Source organism: Apium graveolens, chromosome 4, assembly GCF_009905375.1.
Source record: "Apium graveolens cultivar Ventura chromosome 4, ASM990537v1, whole genome shotgun sequence".
Classification (NCBI taxonomy): domain Eukaryota; kingdom Viridiplantae; phylum Streptophyta; class Magnoliopsida; order Apiales; family Apiaceae; genus Apium; species Apium graveolens.
In genome coordinates, this window is record NC_133650.1 from 312,241,213 (window position 1) to 312,257,970 (window position 16,758).

The 16,758-nt window shown below is 36.2% G+C and overlaps 1 protein-coding gene across 4 annotated transcripts; it reads left to right on the forward strand.

The window, feature by feature from the left end:
- Window positions 1-5,701: 5,701 nt before the first annotated feature.
- Window positions 5,702-8,859, forward strand: LOC141717337 (protein MRG2-like). 4 transcript variants are annotated; one of them, XM_074519419.1, is made up of 4 exons: window positions 5,702-5,783; window positions 5,867-6,482; window positions 7,838-7,922; window positions 8,483-8,859. In XM_074519419.1, the coding sequence occupies exons 2-4, from the start codon at window positions 6,380-6,382 to the stop codon at window positions 8,574-8,576; spliced, it is 282 nt and encodes a 93-aa protein (XP_074375520.1). In that variant the 5' UTR covers window positions 5,702-5,783; window positions 5,867-6,379; the 3' UTR covers window positions 8,577-8,859. The 4 variants fall into 4 exon arrangements, with proteins under 4 accessions (XP_074375520.1, XP_074375521.1, XP_074375523.1 ...); XM_074519420.1 differs by having other exon boundaries at window positions 5,883-6,482; XM_074519422.1 differs by having other exon boundaries at window positions 6,313-6,482.
- The last annotated feature ends 7,899 nt before the right edge of the window (window positions 8,860-16,758 follow it).

Below are 16,758 nucleotides of genomic sequence, written 5' to 3' on the forward strand. Positions count from 1 at the left end.
ATAAAGGGGGTTGTGTGCTTTATATGGTATTACCCACATGAGTAGTATACAACTACTAAGGTGTGTGATGGTCCATTGTGTTGTTGTGTGCTTCACGCGCGCACACACACACACGCGCCCCGCACTGGACCGGGTCGGGTCGAAGGGCGATTTGGGCGAATGTCTCGGCGTCTCGCGTACGCGAGGCGACCTGGGCGAGGATTTTATTTATTTGAGAATTATTTTAATTCGAATTTATTTATCGGTGATTGGATTATTGGGCTGGGTTCTGAAATAGGCTAAGTAGTCTAAATATATTGAACCTGCAAATAATCTGATCGGTAACAAGTTCTGATATTAGAATCAGAACTTAAGAACTGATGAATAAAATCAGAACTTAAGAACTGATGAACAAAATCAGAACTTAACAAGTTCTGATATCAGAATCAGAACTTAAGTACTGATGAGTTAAATCAGAACTTAACTTAAGTTCTGATAATAATGTGGGTGTTAATGTGAAAAGCTGTTACAAATAATTTAAATTCAAAAGCTGTTCAGTTTTGATTTTTTCATTTATGAATTCAAAATCTGATCAGTTTTGATTTTTTCATTAATGGAGCAGTTTAATTCAGACATTAAGTGTGTGGACAGTTTCATTTTTCCTCTCCTATAAATAGAGGCTAAACTGAATGAATAACACACACTACATTCTCATCTCTTCTCTTCAACCTCTCTGCATTTCTCTCCCATAAGTCCTGAAGTGCTGATATTTTCCGGCGACTGAGGTGCTGGTCGAAGTGGAGGTTTTGTTGCTGCTGTTAACATAAACTCCGAGCTGTTTTATCCTGGTGGAGATATTGCGCACATCCCAAACGCAGCAGGTAGGGGGCAATAATCTCTTCAAGAGCAGCCAGGACTTCGAGCAAGGCCTGGTGACTCAGCTGTGATTATTTTCTTGGCATTTTGTATCTGTAAACCTTTATTTCAGTCACTGTTGAAAGCTATGGTTTCGGGTGCATCTCTCTTTCTCTCTTCGTTATTTCAGTTACTGATTTTGTTTACCTGCATGTTTTGTTTTGTTAACTGTGGTCTTGGCCTAAACTTGTTAAATTCTTTATACACTTGCCTCTATGTTGCTATACTTGTTAGTGAGTTTTTCAACATTCTTGAAGAGATTATTGGTTATATAGAATTTAGCATAATGGTTAACGAAAGTGAGGTTATCGTTGGTGGTGGTAGCAGTTCGGGTGCAACTGCTGGGGCCATTGATTGGACCACCTATAGTTTCCCACAAGCTGTTGAACTAACCGGTTTACCAGAGAAATTCAACGGTGGCATTGGCTTTTCTCGCTGGCAGAAAAGGATGAAGTTGTGGTTGACTATAAAGGGTCTGTGGCCGGTTGTGGAATATGAGAAACCAGTAGTGGATCAAGAGAAGGCTGACACAGTTAAGGCTTTTGCGAAGTGGGCTGAGAAGGATGGAGTGGCTAGGGCGGCCATTCTGGCGGCACTAACAAACACTTTGTTTGATGTCTATTCTTCTGATGCCTACTCTGCAAAACTCTTATGGGAGAAGCTGGACCAGACACATAATACTGACTCACAAGGTCTAGAAAAGTATTCTGTGGCAAGGTTCCTCGAGTTCAAGCTGGTGGACAATAAGTCCATGACTGAGCAGGTGCATGAGTTCGAGATGATAGTGCATGCTTTGAAGGAGTCTGGAATGAATCTCTCGGAGAAGTTCAAGGTGATGAGTGTGATTGAAAAGCTCCCGAAGTCTTGGGAAGAGTTCTCTCTCTCCCTGAAAAGACAGAAAGGAGAGATCACCTGGACCAACCTTATGCTGGACATCTCGGTGCAAGAACAACACAAGTCCAAACAGGGACATGTGATGCCAACTGAACACGGTACCTCGAAGGTAAACATAGCAACTGTAGGACAAAAGAGGAAGGCTTTTGCTAAGAAAGCTAATAGTAATAAACCTAAGAGTGACAAGGACAAGGCCAAGAAACCCAAGGCAAACAAACCATGCTGGTCTTGTGGGCAGGTTGGGCACTGGAGTAAGGACTGCCCTACGAAGAAAGCGAAGAAAACCGAGGTAGCACAAGCAAATGTTGTGCTTGGAACCGCAAGTGGGCCTGTAGTGAACATGGTTGTTGGTGAGGCTACGGCTTCTGAAACCAACGTTGACTGGTATGTATCCTATAACCCTGTGATATTTTCTACCTATCTGTCAAATGAATGGTTGATAGATACTGGAGCTAATGTACATATTTGTGCTGATATTAGTTTATTTGTATCTTATCAACAGAGTCATAGCTTGACTGTGAAGATGGGGAATGCTAGTGTTGCTCAAGTACATGGAGTTGGAAACGTGGATCTGAAGTTCCCTTCAGGACGTATTCTATCTCTGACGAGAGTGCATCATGTTCCCAACATGCGTAGAAATATAATAAGTGGAAGCTGTTTAGTTTCTAGTGGTTTTGAAATTTCGTTTAAGTGTAATAAAGTAGTTCTTATTCACACTGGTACATTTTTTGGCAAGGGTTACTTGTCAAATGTTTATTTGTTATTAATGCGGATCCCGTTTTGGGAAATTTGATTAATAATGTTATTCCTACTGTTAACTGTATCGAATCCTCAAATATATGGCATGCTAGACTAGGTCATTTAAACTTTGGTGCTCTTAAGAACATGATGAACTTAGAGTTGATTCCAAAATATACCATAGAAAAGAATTCTAAATGTCAAGTATGTGTGTCTGCTAAACAGATAAGGAAACCTTTTCATAACGTTGTTAGGGATTCAGACTTGTTAGATTTAGTACACACTGATATTTGTGAATTTGGTGGTGTGTTGACCAAGGACCAGTTTAGATACTTCATTACTTTTATAGATGATAGTAGTAGATATTGTTATGTTTATTTACTTAGACATAAGGATGAAGCACTTAGTAAATTCATTATATATAAAACTGAAGTAGAAAAATAAACTAGTAAGTTACTTAAAAGATTGAGATCTGATAGAGGTGGTGAGTATACGAGTAATGCTTTTAATGAATTTTGTGCAAATAATGGTATAGTTCATGAAGTTACTCCACCATACACACCTGAGTCTAATGGGGTTGCTGAGCGAAAGAACAGAACATTTAAAGATATGATTAATAGTATGCTTATTAACTCTGGGTTGCCTAAATACATGTGGGGAGAGGCTCTAAATACGGCTTGCCATATTTTGAATAGAGTCCCTCTGAAACACATGGATAAAACACCCTTGGAGTTATGGAAAGGCAGGATGACTAGTCTTAAGTATCTTCGTGTGTGGGGGTGCCTTGCTAAGGTGCTTGTTCCTGAACACAAGAGAAAGAAACTAGGTCCAAAGACTGTTGATTGTATCTTTCTGGGCTATCTTGAAACCACTACAGCTATGAGATTTTTAGTGTTAAAATCTGACATAGATGGTATAGTGGCAAACACGATAGTTGAATTTCGAGATGCGACATTCTTTGAGGATGTCTACCCTATGAAGACTGGAATACCTGAAATGACTTCTGAGGAAGATCCTACTCACACATCAAGTTCTATTCCTGATCATGTGGAAAAGATGACAAATGTGGGGGCGGAACCTAGTAGTAGCTCTATTCCTAAGGAATTAGAGGAACCAAGGAGAAGTAAGCGTGCAAAGATAGTCAAGGATTTTGGAGGTGATTTCATCACTTACAATATCGAGGACGAACCTTTAACTTTCCGGCAAGCTATGGATTCTTCTGAGTCAAGGCACTGGAAGGGCGCTGTCAAGAGTGAAATTGACTCTATTGTTTCCAATGGAACATGGGAGTTGGTTGATCTCCCTCCTGGGTGTTCTACTATTGGGTGCAAATGGGTCTTTAAAAGGAAGTTGAACCCTGACGGCTCAATAGATAAGTACAAAGCTAGACTGGTAGCTAAGGGTTTTAAGCAAAAGGAAGGAATTGATTATTTTGATACATACTCTCCAGTTGCAAGAATGGTAACAATCCGAATGCTTATAGCATTGGCTTCAGTCCATGGTCTTATCATCCATCAGATGGATGTAAAGACGGCTTTTCTTCATGGTGAACTTGAGGAAGAGATTTATATGGATCATCCTGATGGATTTGTTGCATCAGGCAATGAAAGGAAAGTATGTAAGTTGATCAAGTCCATCTATGGCTTGAAACAAGCTCCCAGAGATTGGCATAAAAAGTTTGATGAAACTATATTGCCTTTCAGTTATAAGATTAATGAAAGTGATAAGTGTGTCTACACTAAAGTTAAAGGTAATGAGTGTGTTATTTTGTGCCTATATGTGGATGACATTTTACTGTTTGGAACCAATATTGAGATTATTAACGAGACTAAAGAATTCTTGAAAAGGCATTTTGAAATGAAGGATATGGGTGAGGCAAGTGTGATTCTTGGAATCAAATTGATTCAGTCCACTGAAGGAATAACCTTGACTCAATCTCATTATATAGAGAAATCTATACTTGAGAAATATGGTTATTCACAGTGTAGAATCGCTAGTACACCTTATGATTCGAAAGTTGCCCTTGTCAAGAATACTTCAGGAGTGCCTGTGTCTCAGTTAAGGTATTCTCAGATTATTGGGAGCTTGCAGTATCTTGCTAACTGTACTAGACCAGATATTTCATATTCTGTGTCTAAATTGGCGAGATATACAAGCTGTCCAAACAGAACTCATTGGGATGCTCTTGACAGAGTACTTAGATATCTAAAAGGCACAATGTACCTTAGTTTACACTACAGGAGATTTCCTGGTGTGCTTGAAGGGTACAGTGATGCAAGTTGGATAGCTAAGAAGTCTGGTTCCAATGGAGTGACTGGATACGTGTTCACCTTGGCTGGTGGAGCAATATCCTGGAAGTCAAGCAGAAAGACTATTGTTACTCGGTCTACTTTTGAGGCTGAGTTGTGTGCACTTGATACCACAGGGACGGAGGCTGAATGGTTACACGGACTTTTGTCTGCAATACCTGTAGTAAGCAGACCGCTTCCTGCTATTGCTATTCACTGTGATAGTCGAACAACTATCGACAAGATTAGCAGTAAAAAGCATAATGCTAAAACTAAGAGACACATCTAAGTTAGACTCAAGTCTATAAGGGGTTTAGTGACTGATAGGATCATAGCTATAGAGTTCATAAGAACTCAGAATAATATAGCTGATCCTCTTACTAAAGGACTGGAACCTGCAGTGGTCCTTAAGTCAAGGTTGGGGATGGGATTGTCAACCCATCATAATTCAAGTTATCAACAATTACCAACACAAAGACTATGTTACCCTGACTCTTAAATTTTCCTCAAGTACTTGAGTCGGATACTCGACACTCGGACATGGGTATGAACAGTCGGACACCTATTTTAGGCTACAAATATGTAAAATTTTCAGAATATTGCCGATCCATGTTGGACCTTAATATCCGAGTCAGGGTAACATAGCACTGAGACACTCCACCATGTATGTGTGCAGTTGGGTAGAAAATACTCATTTACATTTACAACTGGAACTGTCATTCCAAGACAACTATGTTACCTAATTTTGATATGCAGGTGCTGGGATGCTTATTAAAATGTTGAAAAATTAGACTTTAATCAGTTATGAATGTTTTTCAATTATAATTAACATTTTTCCATTTCCATATGTAATAATTAGACTTTAATTGATTTTCCATATGCCTTGCAGCTTGTTAAGCTGCCACGTACTCCCAATGTCGATGACATATTGAAGAAGTATTTTGCGCTAAGGGTGAAGAAGAATGACAAGTAAGTTCGTGTTTTATTATTAATGTTCCTAATATTATAAGTGATGCAATATCCCCCAAATATAGTAATCAGGCCGTGAATAGTATGTTTTTTGGTCAGGAAGGTGTTAAATTGTAATATCTTATAAACCAGTTCTCAGAGAACCATCGAGTCTTAAGAAGGAAGGGCCAGTAGACTAGTGAAAGTTGCCTCTTTTCAGAAAGGAAGCTTCAGTTGGAATATGTGATATAAATGATTTAAATTTTCTTCCTTTTCAATATCTGCAAGAGTTTGTTATCTATATGTAGGCCCACATTCAAAGAAAGAACTGGCTGACTTGTAGTTTCAATGATATTAATTCAACTTTTTTTGGCAAATTCTAACAGTTTTACAAGCATGTTTATTATTTCATCCAAAAAATTAAACTTCATTAATATTTGTTGTTTCGTCTACCATTATCTCTTTAAATATGGTTTTACGAACTAGGTTTGTAGTGTTTCTCCCGCTCACGTGGTGGTCATATATCTTCTGACATGCTTTCTGGTAAAAGGTTGAGCGAGGCAATTCAAGAGATCTTAAGCGGCTTTCGTTGTTACTTTGACAAAGCATAACCTGCAATGCTTCTGTACAAAAATGAGCGCAAGCAATACGAAGAAGTGAGTGCGGAGCACATCCCTCCTTCAACAGTTTATGGGGCTGAACATTTATTGCGTCTCTTCGGTAAGCTTAACTAGTCTTAGAGAGTTATATTAAATATTTTAAATGAAGTTCATGGTATATTCTTTTTGATACCACATTTTCTTTGTTTATATGGTGGTCAGTTCTATTAGTTGTAGAAATTTCTGAAGACATCGGTTTCAATAGTATGAAAGTTACATTTGAAGACCTATCATGCACCGTTAGACTCTTTTTTTTTGGATAAAAAATTGACAAGAGTTTCTGATATGGAGAAGTTTGTCTTACCTCAAATCATGGTTTTTCTGGAGCATGTTGATTTATAGTCATTGAAATTCTATAACATGCAATTCTAGGGTAAAATGAAAAAAATGAAAATTAAACAAAGTTATTTGTTAATAGGTACAGTTTTTTTTGCTAAACAATAATTTTGTAAACTTAATAGAAAGATCCAAGTTACTAAAATAACAAACTGTTAATCCAGGAAATTGTTCATACATCACTGAAGAAAGATAACCAGAACAAGATCCAAGTTATTAAAATAACAAACTGTTAATCCAGGAAATTGTTCATACATCACTGAAGAAAGATAACAGCCAAGGCTAATACTATAATAAACCTAATGTCTGATCTCCTCTATTTTTTCTCCTAAAAGAACTACAAGTAAACAGCTTTTCTCGAACAGTCTCTTAACCTCACCAATCAAGTAAGTAGCCATATTTCTTTTTCCTGGTTTATGAAGGCGAATTATTTTTTTTCCCTCTAAATGTCGTAAACTACCATGGCTAACAGCTTTTCTCGAACAGTCTCTTAACCTCACCAATCAAGTAAGTAGCCATATTTCTTTTTCCTGGTTTATGAAGGCGAATTATTTTTTTTCCCTCTAAATGTCGTAAACTACCATGGCAAGAAATAAAGGAGCAACATGATACTTTAGAGCCGTACAATCCTGGACTTTAATTCTGCCATTGAGGAAGTCATTCTAAGCCTGCATTAGTGGAATTGGACATGCTGAAATTACACTTCTTACAAATGAGCAATTAGCAAAAAGATGAGCTTTGAACTTAGGTTCCGTGTTCTGTGAAATAAAGTAAGCATCATGTAAAAAACACAGAACCTATTATTAAATATATCTATGATATTGCTATATTGGATATATATAATTTTATGATCATGTACTTTATTTCTGAGAGAACAATTATTTACTTATGGTGTTGGAGGACCATGCACTATATGATAAAAGTTGGAAATATTGTTCTTGAAACTGTACATATGTTTCTTGAAGGTTCGCTATTATGAATTTTAACACGGCCATAATTTTTTCAAATATTTCTCTTCTGATTACCATAGATATGATACAAAATTCTTTAGAGTTAATTGGTTATTTATTTTAATTGCAGTTAAGTTGCCAGAGATCCTGCATGATGCGAAGATTGAAGAGGAAACACTACTGAAGCTCCAACCAAAGATACTTGATTTGCTGAAGTATGTCTAATTCTTCAAACTCTTTTGCAGAAATTACCATTTTATTTTTCTGAACAGACAATGAAACTTATATAATATTTAAACAATTAGACACTGATACCAGAAAAAGGATAATTGTGTAGGCAATCTGATTTAAAATGCTTTGAATTCTAAGTAAAAGATATACAATCATCAGTGAGAAGCACCACAACCTAAAAGTTTGATAGGTTTCTCTTCCATGGAAGAGTAATCAGTAAAAGTGCTTTCACCTCTACTGTGGGGGCGTTCAGATTGTTGAGGGGAATGGGAGTGATATAGAATCCCAATCCATACTCGAGAATTAGTTACAAAGTTGACGGGAATGAGGTTAATTACCATTTAAATCAAACACTAACAGATGAAAATTAGATTCGAGGGTTGAAATTCCATCAATCAGAGGCGCCCTTTCTCTCACTTTTCCTTTAAACCCTTCTTCAGTTTGTGATCTTGTTATTTCTTTAGATTCCCAAATAAGGAAAAAATGTTGGCTTCGTTCCTAAATTTGCCAATACAACTAACATTACGAACCACATTTTGTGCAGGTTTTTGCAGAAGAATCAGGGTACCCTTTTTCTATCCACTTACCAGACACCTGAAGATTTGGATACCGAGATGAAAAACGATATTAAAGCTTGAACACCAGAGTAGGTTGACATAGATGTGTATAAGATAATGGTTTAGAGGGATAGGTGGTTCAATCAATATAGGTTAAAACTTGTGTTTTGGTTGGTTAACTAATGTTGAATTGATACTTCATTGTTTTGTTGCAGCAGTTGCATCTGTTGTAATTGGCTCGAATCTGTTACTAACTTATGCAAGTGACTAGGTTTTTGGAAGGTTTAGTGATCTATCTCCTTAAACATATGTAATTAAACTGCATTAACATTTTAATAGCAGAATGGTCATGAACATATTATTGACGGTGAATTTTTATATTTCTCCATCTGGCACAAGCTTATAGCCTCATATGACATGTTTATCCTGCAGGCCCTAGAAAATATACTACTGTGCTGTTAACTCAGAAAATTATTCGTTTATTTGTCGTTTTTAACAAAGTGACAACTTATTAAAGACGAGGGTATAGTACAGGACAACACAAGCCACTTAACGACATGCACTCGTAAACTAAAGAAAGAACATCTGAACATTACAAACTAGTGCCCCACCCCGGGGCTTGGAACAGATTCATCAGTATCTCCTTGAACGGAAACCTTTCCCACACTGCTTAGAACTGCAGTTTTAGCTTCTACAGCATGCACAGGTCCAAAATTTGTATTGCTTTCCTTGCCTTTCGAGTTCAGATCTTTGGCATCATCGAGAGGACGAGCTTTGGCTGCTAAAACTATAGAGCATGCCATAATAAGCACTAATAGTAATACCAGAAGCCTATGCTTGAGATTCTTCGCCATCACCTCAAAGTACCTTGTCTGCTAGAACTATTACGGTAATCAAACAAGTTTAAGTTGATTCTGATGATCTCTCCCCCTTTCTGAGAGTCTCTATATATACTGTGTGCATGGGATCTGAATACATTGTATGAAGCTAAGCTTGACCAAAAATAGAAGGTAATCTGTTTGGCTGTAAATTTGTAATCGTAACTTGTAAAGTTGCGGCCACGCCAACCTCAAAACAGAGCACTTGTATTTTAGTACAGGTTAGATTAATACTACTTAATTTGGTTATACGTGTTCCTCGTGCCCCTCGCTAAGTCTGACATATGAATAATATATCTCAGTGTGTAAGGACTTTTTCTAGTGATGTGGGCAAATGTATATACAGTAATTTAACAGAATATATGTCAGGGATAGTATCCAGAAATAGTTATTGCATTCTGTCTATGAGCCATGTTCTGACGTACGGAAGAAAGCACTTGAGAGTATTTGCAATGTAATTAGACGTTTTCGTTTTTTTCTCGGACTTCATTTATTGCAAAATATAGCAAGTGGTCGCTACCTTTCAATGAACTACTTTTTTTGATCAATTTGTATTTAATACTATCTAACAGAAAGTGACAAAGCCGTGGCTATCCTACACATGATATCAATTTCTATAAATCACCATTGACGTGAAATTTCGAAGTTGCCTGATAAATGTGTTTTTAAATAAAATATTTAAAAATATTTTTGATTTCTCGGTTCGTGTTGGTCATTTTTATATTCTTAATAAATATAAAGTTCTAAGCAACCGGTTAATGATTAAAGTTGCATAGATCTTGCATGATGCAAAGATTGAAGAGGAAACACTGCTGAAGCTCCAACCAAAGATACTTGATTTGCTGAAGTATATCTAATTCTTCAAACTACTTTGGAGAAGATATCTTTATTTAACTGAACAGACAATGAAAATTAAATGCATTTGTTAACCAAATAGTTTATATAATATTTAAATAATTAGACACTGATATCAGAAAATGGATAGTTGTGTAGGCAATCTGATTTAAAATGCTGTGAATTTTAAGTAAAATATGTAGAAGCACCACCACCTAAAAGGTTGATAGGTTTCTCTTCCATGGAAGAGGAATCAGTAGAAGTGCTTTTCACCTTTACTGCTTTTAACTTTGAAAATTATTCATTTATTTGTCGTTTTAACAAAAGAGACTATTTATTAAAGACAAGGGAATATTAAAGAACAACACAAGCCACTTAACCACTAGTAAACTAAGAACATCCTAACATTGCTATTTAGTTCCCCACACCGGGCTTGGAACAGATTCATCAGTATCTTCTTGAACGGAAACCTTCCCCACACTGCTTAGAACTGCAGTTTTAGCTTCTACAACATGCACAGCCCCAAAAATTGTATTACTTTCCTTGCCTTTCGAGTTCAGACCTTTGGCATCATTAAGAGGACCAGCTTTGGCTGCTAAAATTGTAGAGCATGCCATAATAAGCACTAGTAAATAGTAATACCAGAAACCCATGCTAGAATTATTATGGTAATCAAACAAGTTAAGTTGATTCTGATGATCTCTCCCCCTTTATCAAAGTCTCAATATATACTGTATGCATGGGATCTGAAGACATGGTATGAAGCTAATCTTGCCAAAAATAGAGGTAATATGTTTGGTTGTAAATTTGTAATTGTAACTTAGAAGTTGCAGGCCAGCCTCAAGACAGAGCATTTGTATTTTAGTACAGATGAAGATTAATACTACTTATTTTAGTTCATGAATTGGAGATAGATTTTGTTCAGTAGCTGGATATACTTAGCTGGAGTAACTCGGATACAGTTAGATGGATGGGTCACTGAGTGTATCTGACCTAAGGATATTGGAAGCACATTTGTAATGTAAGTATAGGTTTTTTTTTTGATTTCAGACCTCATTTATTGCAAAATTTAGCATGTAATAAAATGTGACAAAATGGCGGCTATTAGGTGGAAAATCAATTTTTTCTTTTAAAAAATATCTGATATTTCATTTTTGATTTTGTATTTTTTAATAAACAATATCTAAATTTATATAATATCATTAAAAATATTTAGCAAATTATAGTTATAACAGAATTAGTAGCCAGTTTTTTTTAAATAATAAATGGTCATTTTTTTTGAATGTTTTGAGGTGGTAAATAGTTTACAATTACAATATACATAAATTTTTAAATAATATTTAGATTTTATAGTAATTTAACTTTAAAATAACATAAATTATTCACATGTTGTAAAGAAAAAGAGAATGTTAGCCGTGCATTCAAAATTAAGTAAATAATTGTAAAACCACTTAACCAACAAAAGAAAGAAAAAAATGAAAAATATAACAATGGTCCTTTTCAAACAAGGGTCAAATTTTAATATGTATCAATAAAATTTTAAAATGTCTAATACATATTTTAACATTTCCTAAATATGAAACAACCATTTTTCTTAACTTTTCTACATCTATTCTCCTTTTTTCTTAAAATTAGTGCCCAATAATATTGTTAATACCATTGAATAATAACTACTCATCTCAGTTCTGTTATTTTAAATTTAAATTAATTAATTTGATTTTGCCACTAATGTATATACTTTTAATCCTATATAGAACATATGCCTGATAAGGATATTATGTTTGTCAGACACTATTAAATTCTGTCTAAGCCATGACAAACTAATCTGCATATGAATAAATTACATCTGTGATAGGAAACAGTTACGGAGTTTAATCTGTTGATAGATACTATATCTCTTTAGCCAACATATTTTTTACTAATTAATTACACACCAATACAATACACTAGAAGTGGAACCACTCCACCAACTAACTCTTTGTCGGTCGAAAATTTTTCTTTACATGAATTGAAGAATGTAAACCATCTCAGAAAATGAACAAAATTAGCCTTAATAATGGTGAATTGTATAAATAAAAGAATATATAGACGTTGGTTACTAGTGCCCCACACCCGGGCTTGGACCAGATTCATCACTATCTTCCTGAACAGAAACCTTTCCCGCACTGCTTAGAACTTGCAGAGCTCCGAAAATCGTATTGGTTTCTCTGCGTGCTGAGTCTAAAATTTTAACATTATCAATAGGACGAGCTTTGGCTGCTAGAATTACAGAGCATGCCATAATAAGAACTAGTAATATCTTAAGCCCATGCTTGAGATTCTTTGCCATTACTCTCAGATATCTTGATGTGAATTAAAACTTTGATTCAGAGGGCAACTTATTTTCGAATTGAATTCAGTGAAACAAAATGTGCCCCGTAGTTGTGTAATGGATATCAATCGATTTCTGTAACAATGAAACAAACTGAGAACCCAAAACAAACGAATATATGATATGCCTTGTTTTGGAATGGATGATAATCAACTTAGCTTGAATCAATTGATCTCTAAGTAACTATATATATTTAAACTCCATGCACGCATGCAAGGAATCTGTACGGCAACATATGAAGCCAATCTTGACCAACAATAGAAGGAAATGTGTTTGGCCGTAAGTTGCCGCCACGCCAGCTCCGAAACAGAGATTCATGACTAAACACTTGTATTTTAGTCCTAAACAGATATTCATAGACTAAACACTTGTATTATTAGTACAGCTTAGATTAGTCCTAAGTATTTTAGTTCTTGAATTGGACTTATACTTGTGTCTTTTGGCATCTCCCTGTGTGCGTGTGCAAGTACGTTTTTAAGTATGTAGTATCCTTACAAATAGCATGTGAATTTTGTTTCGTGTACTGACAAATGGAAGCAGTAAAGTTCTACTTGTTCGGCCGCACGGTATGGACAGTGATCAGAATAATTTGGAATGTTAGAGCTAGATTGACCTTTTCAGTTAATAATTTGTTTGTTTGATTTATATCACCGGCATTGCAGACTTTCAGACTTCGGTACCCCAATTTGATCAATACTTTTTTTGAATAAAAATTTGATCAATACTTTGATCCATCAATGACCATCAATCTTAGCTGTCTAATTATTTGAAGGCTTATTAAACTTTTGGACTTTAAAGTACATGTGTTTGTACTCATAAACCCTTTAACCGTGTGACCATATCTTTGACCCCTTTGACCCCAAATAGCACTTCCATAAATTGCTTTGTGCAACACCCAAAAAATGTAGTTAAAAGTTGAAAAACTGTTACCATAGGACCAAAATTAGCAAATACAACATATCTCGGTGTGGGTTTTTAGCTGTCTAATTATTTGAAGGCTTATTAAACTTTTGGACTTTAAAGTACATGTGTTTGTACTCATAAACCCTTTAACTGTGTGACCATATCCTTTGACCCCTTTGACCCCAAAATATGCACTTCCATAAATTGCTTTGTGCAACACCCAAAAAATGTAGTTAAAAGTTGAAAAACTGTTACCATAGGACCAAAATTAGCAAAGACAACATTTCTGGGTGGGTTTTTAGACGTTGCCTTTGCTCCCAAAAATAATACCATCTTCAGCTACGACAACATGCAGAAAAATGTTGATGTTGGCCTAGATATCCATGGCAACATCTTGAGAGCCCTACATCAATATTACAGTCGTGTTATAGAAAATATTTATATTTCGAAAAATAGTGCGGGTCCAGCCCACACATGGGCCCAGAGGTGGTTATTATAATATTTATTATCAATAAATTAACACTATAGTAGTACAACTACTGCAACACCTTTTAAATATTAATGAAAATGTTCTTATAAATATATTTTACAAATATTTTTGCAAGTTCTTATAATCACCAATCAGTACATTTCAAAATATACATCCCTGTTAATTTACTACTTGACCAACATCACCAAACATAAAATAAAACTGTAACAAAAAGTAAATCGAAGGATAAACATCCTCGTCCTTAACTATATAACCAACATTACAAGGAAATACTGAAAATAATTTCAATCCGTGAAGAATGTTATCGTCTTAAGCATAAGACCTTGCACCAATGAAGTTATGCCTATCCGAAGACCCTTCCCTTTCTAATGTAAAATGAAAGTCACTGGAATTCCACCCCCACAATATTCTCCAAGATTTACGTATTCTCTTAGACGCTCCATCTGACACCTCTAGCATCCCTTGATTTAGAAAAATACAATATCACAACTTTTGGCAATATCACAACTTTTGGTCACTCAAGTTTACATAAATAATTGGTAGAAATATTAGAGAAGTGTTATGTGATAATTATCAATAAATTTACGTATTACAAAAATATATTATGCAGGTCAAAGGGTTAAATTAAAAAAAATAGGAAAAAAGAAAAATGGTGAGCACGTGTTCCGTTTTGTTTGTTTGTTATTTTTTTTATGTATGTATAAATACTTATTTTTGTGTTTGTTTTTTCTTTTCAGGGTGGCATTGATTGGGGGCTGGCTGTTCGGCTTCTCTCATTCTTATCAAAACCTCAGCGGTTTCTCGGAGGATCGCTTTTCAGTCTTTTGGTTTCATTATCACCTGTAAGTTTCTCTCATTTCTATTCTGCTTTTCTTCTTTTCATTCAGCACTTGCATTGTTATCTTGCTCTATTGCTCGTTCCCCCTTGTTCCATGGATCGTTCGAGTTCTTCTTCTATTCGCACTGTGTCTGATCGCGACCTAGGTAAGAGGCCCCTCCAGGAGGGTGATCAAGAATCATATCTAAATTTGAACCATTTGGAGATCCCTGACTTGGCCCAGTGTGGTTCTTTTGATTTTTTAGATGAAGATGATTTCTTGAAAGGTGTGCCCGTGGGTCCGCTTCCTTCGCCTCCTTTAAGTCTTGGGACATTAGAGTCTAGTAACCGTATTGTTGAGGAAAGCTTCCAATTGGGTATGAAGGAGTTTGGGGATAAATCGAGTTTGAAATATTTAAGTCATTACATTACCAAGGATCCTTCATTGAGTAAGTTAAAGTCGTATGTAGATTTGAACAACGGATATCGATATCGAGTGCCGACTACGGATGAGCGTGTGTGGATGATGCCGGAATTCCGGATGCATGGGATACAGATGATTTTATTCCATTTTGGGCTCCGATTTCCTATGCATCCTTTTTTCTTGGCGATGTTCGAGGCGATTGGGTGTGGGGTTAGCCAGTTAACGCCCAATTCCATTGCTCAACTTAGCGGGTTTGTTGCCTTTTGTTGTGATATGAATCAGGTTCCTTCTTTCAAACTTTTCTTTTTGATATACGCGGTTCGATACCACAATGGCCAAGTTTATTTTGATTCTCCTTACAAAAGAGTGAAGTTTATTTTGGGTATCATTCCAAGTGGTTGTACGTTGGGGATCCAGATTTGGAGTTTGTGAAGCCTTGTGGCAAGATTAGTCAGTTAACTATCGATTATTTGAATAATATAGAAAAGTATGACACGAACCATTTGAATGATTTTCATGGGTTGGGGTCGGTATATACCCATCTATATTTAAAAGAACTTAGTTTTTTGGAAATGCATGATTGTAAAGGGGATATTTTAAAGATTACTTTCTCTTTGCTTCTATTTTCTTTTTGTTGCTTCATTTATGCTCGATGTTGTTTTCCTCTATCATTTTTATAGTTTGACTAAATCTCTCTTTCGTTTCTTTCAATGGCCAGATCTTCTTTAAAGAAGATTTTGAACAGCAGAATTCGAGAGGAGATGGATAAGGCCATGATTCTACTTGTACAGTGGGCGCCAAGGAAGAATGTTGATGTGTCTCAGCCTGGTCCATCAAGGGTCGGCCCGTCGGGTGTTGGCCATTCCCTTTCTATAGAGTTGTTAGATGATCAAGGGAACAAGGTTGTGGAGGATTCAGGGAAGGTTGTGCCGGATATTGAGGTAGCTGATGGGAACCCTCGAAAAAAAAATCTCCGCGAGATGGAGGCAAAGAATACTAGTGGTGGTGATGCTGTGGAGCTTGCCGTGGAGATTGGTGGGGTGAATAAAACTTTGACTTTGGTGGGCAATCAGGTTCTAATGCAAATACTGTCGACCCTCGAGCAAGGAAATAGGCTGTTAGGGTTGAGATTCAACCTTCAGAACGTTGGACGGGGGGATCTACTGTGCCGTTAAGGGCCTTTAAATTGTTCCATCTTTCTCAAGATTTCGTTGCCTATACTGGCCGGGAGCCGTGATGAACTTGTCGATCAGTGCAAAGGAAGAGCTGGCCGGGCATGAATTTGTTATTTTACATATCAATTTTTGTGAATTTATGTATTTTGTCTTTTAGCTTTCTCTATTCAACTATTTTGTCTAACTAGTGTATCACCTTCTCTACTGGTGTATGTGTGTTATGCAGTTCCTTGCTGATTTCATGCATGTATTAGAGGAATATAAAACTGATATTGGGAGTGAAGTTCGATCCCAACTAGAGGCTGAAGTTCCAACTCTTAAAGAAGAGAATAAGAGGCTGGGCTTAAGCTGTATTGAGCTGGAGAGGAGAG

What these genes read in the sequence shown, in the direction of transcription:
- LOC141717337 (XM_074519419.1), top strand. Translation starts at nt 6,380, where the DNA reads ATGCTTCTGTACAAAAATGAGCGCAAGCAATACGAAGAAGTGAGTGCG. An exon ending in ACATTTATTGCGTCTCTTCG is followed by an intron (nt 6,483 to 7,837) that starts GTAAGCTTAACT and finishes TTTTAATTGCAG; the next exon opens with TTAAGTTGCCAGAGATCCTG. An exon ending in AAGATACTTGATTTGCTGAA is followed by an intron (nt 7,923 to 8,482) that starts GTATGTCTAATT and finishes CATTTTGTGCAG; the next exon opens with GTTTTTGCAGAAGAATCAGG.